A 10647-nucleotide genomic window follows, 5' to 3' on the forward strand; every position below is an offset into this window, starting at 1 on the left:
TGGCAGATATATTCGAACAGCAACATAAGCTTAACATAAAAATGAACGAATATTGTCTCTTATCAAGATAATCTCTTGTCATTTTTATCAGAGGCGTGGAGACCCTTCCCGGCGCCGGGGGACAAATTTTCGATTTGCACCCCCCTCCCTTCCCTCAAGATTTCGATTTACACCCCCTTCAAACTTTCGATTTATTTATCCAACCCATTTTGGCGCCCCCTAAGGTTGGCGCACGGGGACATATGTCCGCCCCCCCCCCCCTCGCTACGCCTCTGATTTTTATCACAGCTGTAAAATTGTCGACGAAAAATAAATATTGGAAATATTGCCATGTTTGAGAAACTCTGCAGTGTGATAGATGAATCTGATTGTGAGATAAATAAAAATTTAAAAGCGGAGATTTCTGGACATCTTGAATCTCTTGAAAACGAACTGCGGTGTTATTTTCCCTGAGCTGAAAGAAGAACAATCTGCATTGACACGTTACCCATTCTTTGATTCCCTTGATGTTGCCAGCATTCCCGATGAATTACAAGATGAATTCTTAAATTTGCGGAATGATTCCGCGTCACGTTTCGTGTTAAATGAAAAACTGCTAAAATATTTTGGTGTAGTATGCACCGTTCATACCCAAACTGAAATCGATTGCCTTTCGAATTTTAGTTCATTTTGTGTCTTCTCCAATTAAAAAAAAAAAAAAGAAAGAAATTTAATGCTAACAAAAATTCAACCGCGAATGTTGCGGCTAGTAATAGGCATTCAATTTCAACCATCGAAATAAAAGTTATCAAGAATAATTTATATTAAAAGTATACTAGAAAATCGTATTTTAGTGCTTATTAATTTCCTCACTAATTTCGACTTTTTAATTATATTGGGGTCGCGGGTCGCTTATTTTTTATAAAAGGGGGTCGCCACTCGAAAAAGTTTGGGAACCACTGATCTAGATCTATGTATAGTCAGCCAATATAATCGTATAGCAACATTAAACTGCTTGATAAGTCTCTTTTAAAGGCTAGGCCAAAATGAGACAGCACGATGATATCATCATTATTAATTTATTTAATATTAAATATTAATATGTAGGCTAGTATGTAGGCCTAATTATATTTTTTTATAGGGTTACTTCCCCTCAGCGAGAAATCGAGTCTAATAGTTTGTGGATTGTGAAGGAACCGACTATGAAATCCTTTGACAAATGTTCGAATTCTCTAGATCTAGACTAGATCTATACCTTCTTGATGCTTTCAAATGTTTGCTGCTAGAAATGTTAAATACAGAATTACTGAAAAAAAAAAGATGAGTTTACATTCTTATAAAATGTTACTGGACTTTAAAATATCCATAAATTTACGGAATCGGTCATTTATCTTTACGCTATCAGTCATTAGGCATACGATACTGAGCTACTAGGCTAGCAGACGACAAGTTCTGGCGCTACAACAAGAATTCAACATTAGATAAAGATCTGAATTATCAAAAACAGCCTACAGTTAAAGTTTGTATAGAATCTAGAAGTGTAGATCTAGATCTATTGCTAGATCTAGTTATTCGTAATATTTATGTTATAGAATAGAAGATTTGGAATGAAAGACTTCTATTCTAAATCTAATCTTAGTAATCTAGATTTCTAGAGTCTACTTACTTAGATCTACTAGCTAGACTGCTCTGGCTCTAGATTAGATCTAGATCTAGATTCTAGATCTATCTCTAGAATCTAGTCTAGATCTAGTAATAAATACTAGATCTAGATCTAGTCTAGTAGTATCATCTAGATTCTAGAAGATCTAGATCTAGTCTAGAGCTAGATCTAGATTTCTAAGTAATATCTATTCTAATCTTGACCTCTGCCAAACCCCTGAGACTCACTCACCGAAACCCTGGGGTTCAATAAAACCCTGTTCAGAACAATTGATCTAGATCTAGTCTAGATCTAGTCTAGAAATATCTACTTATCTAGATCTAGAATCTAGAGTCTATATTTATTACAACTAGAGTCTAGAAGTCTAGATCTAAAACTAACTTTAAAAAATGTTGTAAAACTAAAACTTCATATACTTTATAAATTAGATCTAGACTCTAATCTAGATCTAGATTGTATAGAGTACTATAGAGGCTATATTTATATTATAGATCTAGATATAGATCTATATATTAATATTATTTACTACAAATGAAGACAATGTCTTTAATAAAGACAAGCATAGAGATCTAGATTTTGTATTTTAATACTCTAAATCTAAAGTCTAAAGCAAGCTACGATCATTAGTCAAATAATTTAGTATGTAAATTCTAGATCTAGACTAGCTACTTTGTAGCTAAACAGTAATCACCAAATTCATTTAAGGACCAAGTTAGTTCAGGAGGTAAAATTGACTCATTATAGAAAATTCCAGGAGGTAAAATTTGACTCATTATAGAAAATTCTAAGTCTGGCTCTGAGATTTGTGAAGGTCACTGCTAAACAGAATGGTAATTAGATCTATTTACTACAATGAGATCAGTTAGAATTTAGAAATGTTACTTAATTCATTGAGTGAGCAAAAGCAAATGTGAAAAATCAAGAGAGATGTCTACTCCTGCACATAGTCATTTGTTGTTTAGTAGGCCTAAAGAAACAGGGGCTAGTAAGGGAACAGTGGCTTAAGATAGTTCCACACAGGTGCTTGAGATCTATTGCTCAATGGTGCTACTAGAAGAACCCTCAAATGCAGGGACATAAAAACTATTTAGTGTTTCCTAGGTTATCGTAAGGAATTAAGTTTTTTTTATATTTTAAATATTAAAAGTTGTAAACCAAAAAATCATCTTTTTTTTTTGTTTTTAAAAACACTTTTTAAAGATTAGCAATAAAATGTTAGAAAAGGTTTCTTAAATTTAATGAAATATTTTTATAACTGATGAAATAAATACTGTTGTATTTTCAGCTATGGAAAACATGAAGCTAAAAGTAGAACATTTGCCCACATCAATAAAAGAATTTTTTACACCTGAAGAATTTGCTGCTATACCTGAATATGAAAAGAAGCATCTCAGCAGCTTGAGGCAAAATTATGAAGTGCTAAGAAGTGCAGGTAAGATTTTATTTGCCATTTAGTTTTAGTATGTATATTTTTGTTTTCTGTTCAAGGTCTATCTACAAACTTTTATAATAATGTTGTTATATAAGGCCTCAATTTTCAATAGTCATGAGCAGAGCCTTAAATAGGTTTTTTTTAAGAACATGTTCTTTTCTATTTGTTTTCTTTCTCTTGATTTTATAGCACTCTCTATGCAAGTTTAATGTAGTTCTTAAGTAGAGTTAAATATTGGACATGTTCTCATTTTTTGTCCCATTTAATTAGAAATAGTTTTCCTTTACATAATTTTTATAAATTTATTTTTTCAGGCCTTTCAGTAGAGCCTCCTGAATTTATGCTTAAGAAAAAGAAGAAAAAAGTGGTGCTAGACTTATCCTCAGATTCTGATGATTCTGATTCTGACTGGACCCCAGCATTGGAGGCTACACCACGAAGTAAAACTTAAAAAAAATAGAATCAGCTGTTTGTTGTCTCAAATGTTTTATTGAATTAACATCTGATTGTGCTAAAGAAAATAAGAATGATTTGTTTGATGTGTCAAATGTTAAATTAATTGGCTCAACAACTATGTGTATATGAGTGGAGAGAGAAAGAAGGCAAGAATGAATTCATTGATGGGTAAAATGTTTCATTGCATTAACAAATGTATATGTAAATAGGTGGAGAGAGAAAAAAGACAACAAATGTTGCTCTGTGTCATCCTGAGATGAGTAAAGAGAAAACCAAACCAAAGGTTGAGATTTTTTTTTTTTTTTTTTGCATCTATTTCATAAAACTTCCTATGCAAAAAGTATTCTTCCAAAACATTATCAAAGCCATTGCTCTATAAAATCCAACCAGAGTAAATAAGCGGATAGGGGTTCAAAATCAACTGCTACGTTCCTCTTTACCTAAATTATAATACTGCTACATAGACCGTACACAGCATTAACATATATTGTTAATCTTTACAATTTTAAACTTTAGGCAGTACAAGTTAAAAATAGGCAGCCTTGGTTTCCATCAAAAACTGCGATAGAGAAAGAAGCAAGACACACATATCCTCTACGTAGGAAAAGAGTGACCAGCTACATGTCTCTGCACATTCCTGAAGACGATGAGTATCTCTGTTAGTTTATTTGTACATGATAAGTTTTTGTGTTTTAGCTATTTTGTATATGATGAGTATCTATGTTAGTTCTTTTGTACTTAATAAGTTTCCCAATTAGTTCCTGTTTTAGCTATTTTGTATAGGATGAGTATCTCTGTTAGTTCTTTTGTAGATGAATATATTTTTTGTCTTGTTTTGTGTGTACATGAGTATCAATTCTAGCTGTTTTGTACATGATAATTATTCCTGTTACTCGTTTATCAAATCATTATCATCTCTTCCTGCTTTGCCCACCCTTATCTTAGTTAGGTGCCCTTTAGAATTATATGGACTTATAAACCTCCCTACAGACTTGAGTCTGGGATCCAAACCCATGACTTCTGGGTTAGCAGTCATAAGCTCAACCCTCCGATCATGCTCTTCCCTGTTTATAAACTACTTTAGTGTAATCATATGTCTTGTATCCCACCTTTTCACTGTGTTTGCTGTTTTAAGAATGAAAAAACTATTTAAAATATTATTTGTACTTAGGGGACAGATTAGTAGAGCACCTAACCACTGGCATAAGGACTTAGATTCTGCAGATGCTCTGAGTTTAGCCAGTTTTTTTTTTACTTATAACCAATATGATTGTGCATCTATTTTTGTTAAAGTTGTTGACAATTAAAAAAAACACTCTACATAAAGGTTTGCTGAACTAAACTACAAATGCTTTTAAATCTGTTGTCCTTATAATCGGTTGTTATATTGCTGCTGGGCATTAATCTGTGTATCATCAAGTGAGTAGAACTAGCAAAAGGTAATTCAATTGGTTGTGCTACGATATCCTTCTTTGTAGTTTAAATGTTTTACATTTGTGTTTCAGTTTGTGAAGAGTGCAACATTGAATACATAGGAGATTGTACTGAACATGGTCCTTTAAATATTTTATTAGATTCACAGGTAAATAAAACAGTGCTGCTTTGAGTTTATATTTTCTATTTCTATGCACTATTTGTGATGATTAAATGCCTTGAAAACTTCACTTACTAAGGCCTGGCAGGTATACCAGACAGGGTATTGTTGCATAACAAATAAGATTAGTAATAACTATTAGAAAAATGATATGCAGTTTTCTATGGTGAAATAGGTTCCCCCAGACTGCCTCAGGGGAAAGGACAATGATTATTGTAAGAAAACTCTGCCCCCTGGTCTAGTCATTAAAACATCTAACATACCTGATGCTGGACTTGGTGTTTTTGCCTTAACATCCTTTCCTGCGCGGACAAGGTTTGGGCCATATGGTGGGAAAAAAGAGAAAAATGAGCAGATGGCACATGACTCTGGGTATTGTTGGCAGGTGAGCAATGTAGTGAAAGAAACTGTTTGATGCTAGTACAAGTTTTTACCCATTTAATGCCCATTTTATCTGTAGATGTTCTTTTGGAAAGTACATGTATCAATTTTTTTTTATTTTACTCATTGTTTCCCATGCACAAAGCATTATTTCTTTAATTTATATGCTTCCTCAGATTTTCAAGGATGGGAGACCATCCCATTTTGTTGATGCCAGTGACAGCTCAGACTCTAACTGGATGAGATTTGTAAACTGTGCTCGCTGTGAGGATGAGCAGTGTGTCACAGCATACCAGCACAAAGGTGAAATCTACTACAGAGCTCATAGGGACATCAGTGCAGGCACAGAAATACTGGTAACTAACAGATTATCTCATCATCTTTTCCTGTTCATGTCCAAGACATAAGGGGTAAATGTAGTAGAGTTCATTTGTTTCAATAACCTTGGCCAGCCGCATTAGTTTCCCTGATGGGAGTCAGGTACCCATTAGAGCTGGGTTGATTCAGGAACGTTCTACAGACGAACCCATGATCCTAGCTTCAGACATTTGGGTTAACAGTCATAAATTCAACCATTCAACCAATGCCATCCCTTACTAACTTAGATGCTTCATCAAAACACTCAAAACTCACTGGCACTGGGGCAGGCATAGCCATTGAATTATTTTTTTCTTCCATGTTGCAATTTAAGAAGTGCAACACTTAACATACTAACTGCAAAAATAAAGAAATTTTATTGATCTTGACAGTAAGTTATTTCTTGTCAGAATAACCCAATCATGTCAGGTGTAGATCACTTTTTTTGAGCTTGGATTCTTAGCACCACTGGTAATTGGTTAAAAAATAATTTAGAAGAAATGTGTTAATGACAAAAAAATTGTTTTCAACTAATATTGTCTAACCATTGCTACTTTATAACTCTGTATTTGTAATATTTTTTAAAATGTGAGACATGGAAAAAACAGTTAAAAAAACAAAAATATAAATATTTTTTAAATAAAGTCATCCTGTCTTATGTATTACTCATTAATCTATTGTTTAAAAAGCTACATAATACATATGTCATAAACTATCTAGAGGTAAGCAGCACTTCAATAGATTTAAGAAGAAGGGGTCTAGTGTATGGTTTATTACTATGACTTTAAAGTTGGAAACTTTTTCCCAGGCAATTGTGCTAACAATCTTTTTCCTAGCCCCACCCAATGATTCCAATGGATTGAATCTTGTGTTTAAGTTAACTAGTAGGCTACTGAACAGTATTCTGTCATTTTCAGGTGTACTATGGTGACAGTTATGCCAGAGACCTGGGCATTCAGGTACAGAGGGTTGGTGTTGTAAGCAAGAACAGTTTAACAAACATGGAGAACAATGACTGTGGTAATAAGCTTACTCAGTTCTTTACACTGATCATCTCATCTCTGTTATCTCATTTTTAGTCTTTATTGTTGATACAATTGACTTGTCATTCTGTTTTATCAGTAGCCATCACTATGTCCACTGTATCAGCCAGTAATCACTCAGATTACTGTCTTTACTATACCAGTCATCACTGTGTCCAATGTATCAGTCACTCATTACTGTGCCAGTCAGTCACCACTGTGTCCACTGTATCATTCAGTCATCACTGTGTGCACTGTATCATTCAGCCATCACTCTGTCCACTGTCTCAGTCATCACTGTGTCCACTGTATCAGTCAGTCATCACTGTGTCCACTGTATCAGTCAGTCGTTACTGTGTCCACTGTATCAGTCAGTCATTACTGTGTCCACTGTATCAGTCAGTCATTACTGTATCAGTCAGTCATCACTGTGTGCACTGTATCAGTCATCACTGTGTCCACTGTATCAGTCATCACTGTTTCCACTATATCATTCAGTCATCACTGTTTCCACTGTATCATTCAGTCATTACTGTGTCCACTGTATCAGTCATCACTGTGTCCACTGTATCAGTCAGTCATTACTGTGTCCACTGTATCAGTCATCACTGTGTCCACTGTATCAGTCAGTCATCACTGTGTCCACTGTATCAGTAAGTTATCACTGTGTCCACTGTATCAGTCAGTCATTACTGTGTCCACTGTAACAGTCATCACTGTGTCCACTGTATCAGTCAGTCATCACTGTGTCCACTGTATCAGTAAGTTATCACTGTGTCCACTGTATCAGTCAGTCATTACTGTATCAGTCAGTCATCACTGTGTCCACTGTATCAGTCATCACTGTGTCCACTGTATCAGTCATCACTGTTTCCACTATATCATTCAGTCATCACTGTTTCCACTGTATCATTCAGTCATCACTGTGTCCACTGTATCAGTCATCACTGTGTCCACTGTATCAGTCATCACTGTGTCCACTGTATCAGTCACCATTGTGTCCACTGTATTATTTAGTCATTACTGTGTCTACTGTATTAGTCATCAATGTCCACTGTATCAGTCAGTCATCACTTTGGCCACTGTATCATTTAGTCATCTCTCTCCACCTTTATTATACTTTTCATTGTTTTTATATCCTTGTTGTCTTCATCTTTATTCACATTATCACTGAGTAATCACTTCACAATGTAAAAGACTATAAAAGATTAACACTTATTGTCAGGTTAACTGTATTTTTTATTAGCAACCTTTATTCAAATATAGATGTGTTTCATGTATTCGATAAAGTTGTCAGTTATTTTTATAAAAACATTTGTTGCAGATATATATCCATGTCAGCATTGCAGAGTGGCCTTTTCAAAACTTTCCTATTTGAATACACATCTGAAATACAGACATGGAGGTGAAGGCATTGTCAGTAGGGGTTTGGATGCTATTGATGACACTACTGTACATTCTTCTTCCCAGTCATCAAACTTACATCAAAAGCAGATAACACACATTGGGAAAAAGCCTTACAAGTGTGACAAATGTGGTAAATGTTTCGTAAAGCTTGGAAACTTAAAGGAACACCATAGAATTCATACAGGAGAAAAGCCTTACAAGTGTCACAAATGTGGTACATGTTTTACACAGCCTAGCCACTTAAAGGGACACCATAGAATTCATACAGGAGAAAAGCCTTACAAGTGTGACAAATGTGGTAAATGTTTTACAGTGCTTGGTAGTTTACAGAGACACCATAGAATTCATACAGGAGAAAAGCCTTACAAGTGTGACAAATGTGGTAAATGTTTTACAGAGCTTGGTACTTTACAGAGACACCATAGAATTCATACTGGAGAAAAGCCTTACAAGTGTGACAAATGTGGTCAATGTTTTACAGTGCTTAGTAATTTACAGAGCCACAATAGAATTCATACAGGAGAAAAGCCTTACAAGTGTGACAAATGTGGTACATGTTTTACACATAACGAACAGTTATCCAGACATAAAAGAACCCACAGCTGAAATATGACTTTAAACATCTCTGTCTAAGATAAGCATCAATTCTATCGTCATCTGACATGCCTTGTACTCTGGTTCACATTTCCTTATGTAAAATAACTGTTAAAACATTTTCTTTTATCATTAAAGTTTTAGATATCAAACTTTGTTAGTTTTTTTAAATTGTCCTTACTTATACTATATAGGTAGGGCCTACTTAATTCTAGTCAAATCGATGCAGTTTTATTTCAAATAGCAAGATCAAGAACAATCAGTTAGTTGAATTCGCTACAAAGTTTGAATGTTATTATATAGTTTGAAAATGTTAGGTAGGTTGTTACGACTGCTCATGTGTGCTATGCCAGAGCTTTGCATCACTTGGTTCGATGCTATGAAATACCACTACCGGATTGAGGTTACAACCTTAAGCTACTATTAGGCTACTTCACATCTAGATGACAAATTATAGATAAGACCAACTCAGTAATTCCTTCCTCCACTTTATTCTTGTATTAGACTTCTTTATAATCTTCATTTCCATTCACATCTCTCAAATCTTGAGTCATACAAGTCAACAAACGTCCTTTCACACCGACGCTCAAGATCAGACGGCAACAACGAACTCACACTTAAACGTCACACTTTCACTCGTTCAATATACGGCCGCACCATCAATCATGCGCACCAATTTGCCTAGTCAAACATGCACATAGCTGTTTTTTTTTTGTTTTTTTTTCTAAAAGACTGACAAAAAAATTGGTTTATAAGATTTCATAATTACAAAGTGTTACCTAATTAAAAATCAAACCATTGATTAAATTTAAAAGTGCATGTTGGGGAAATTGCGATGCGGTAAAATGCGAGACACCTGCGGAATCACGGGTAAATAGCAAGATTCAATTTTGAGGCTTTTGGGTGTTGTTTTTTTTTCTCACCAGAAGTGCGAGGAGAAAAGTCGTAAAACTAAACAAATATAGCACGAGCGTTGTAGTATGTTATTTTTTAAATTCTTGATCTAGATCAGATTTTGTTTAAATATTTTAAAATCAATACTTCTCCTACGATCGCCCGCTCACGTGTTCTTGTCAGCGGCAGAAAAATCCCGTCTCGGTCGACTCAGAAAGAGTGGTCAGTGTAGGTGCATATAAAAACTGTAATATAGGTCAAAGCTTAAGCAATAGCAATATAACATACTTGCTAGGGTCATAGTGTTCATATAAATTATAATGTAGTCAGTGGAAGGAATATCCAGGCACATTGTTTATTTATTAAGGCCAACAACTTCCGATCTCTAACACTTTGTATTTTGTTGCAGTTGTAGAAATCGTAGAAATATAGGCCAAATAACACTTTAAAAATTGTAATTGTATGTTTTGTTAAGTAATTTTAACTATATTTTTGAAAATAAACAAAATTGATATTTGCTTTATTCGATTAAAAAATAAATCGTAGAATGTCGGTAATAAAACAAAATTTCAACAAAACAACCTCAGTGGCGGTAGCGGCTTCGAGCATGGTGATGTTCAAAGTTGATATATCGGTCGGCTTCGATGTTCCACACACGACCGGTCAGCTCGTTCCACTGCAAGTTCAATGCTATTGGTTCTGCTTGACCAAATATATAGCTGACCTTCGCTAGTATTCTACTTGTCGCCTATATTTGACATATATCTGAATCTTACCTAACATTGCGTTATCTCAGGGACTCTTAACAATTAAGCAGTTAGTTGTTGTTTTGTTAAGTTATGTTGGAACCTGAATTAATAGCCTATAT

General features: G+C 34.6%; 1 protein-coding gene across 1 annotated transcript; it reads left to right on the forward strand.

Annotated features, from left to right (window-relative positions):
• Window positions 1-1396: 1396 nt before the first annotated feature.
• Window positions 1397-8945, forward strand: LOC131931250 (histone-lysine N-methyltransferase PRDM9). Its single transcript, XM_059287971.1, has 10 exons — window positions 1397-1498; window positions 2928-3074; window positions 3389-3514; window positions 3740-3813; window positions 4047-4188; window positions 5036-5112; window positions 5300-5509; window positions 5682-5861; window positions 6780-6882; window positions 8209-8945. Exons 2-10 carry the CDS (start codon window positions 2930-2932, stop codon window positions 8895-8897), a joined length of 1746 nt encoding a protein of 581 aa, XP_059143954.1. The 5' UTR covers window positions 1397-1498; window positions 2928-2929; the 3' UTR covers window positions 8898-8945.
• The last annotated feature ends 1702 nt before the right edge of the window (window positions 8946-10647 follow it).

The sequence above is a fragment of the Physella acuta genome, unplaced genomic scaffold, assembly GCF_028476545.2.
Source record: "Physella acuta isolate Inbredline_101_S28 unplaced genomic scaffold, ASM2847654v3 ptg001929l, whole genome shotgun sequence".
Classification (NCBI taxonomy): Eukaryota; Metazoa; Mollusca; class Gastropoda; family Physidae; genus Physella; species Physella acuta.

Coding starts and splice junctions, on each gene's coding strand:
- LOC131931250 (XM_059287971.1), top strand. CDS start 2,930: ATGGAAAACATGAAGCTAAAAGTAGAACATTTGCCCACATCAATAAAA. Junction 4,189..5,035: donor TGAAGACGATGAGTATCTCT/GTTAGTTTATTT, acceptor TTTGTGTTTCAG/TTTGTGAAGAGTGCAACATT. Junction 5,862..6,779: donor GTGCAGGCACAGAAATACTG/GTAACTAACAGA, acceptor TGTCATTTTCAG/GTGTACTATGGTGACAGTTA.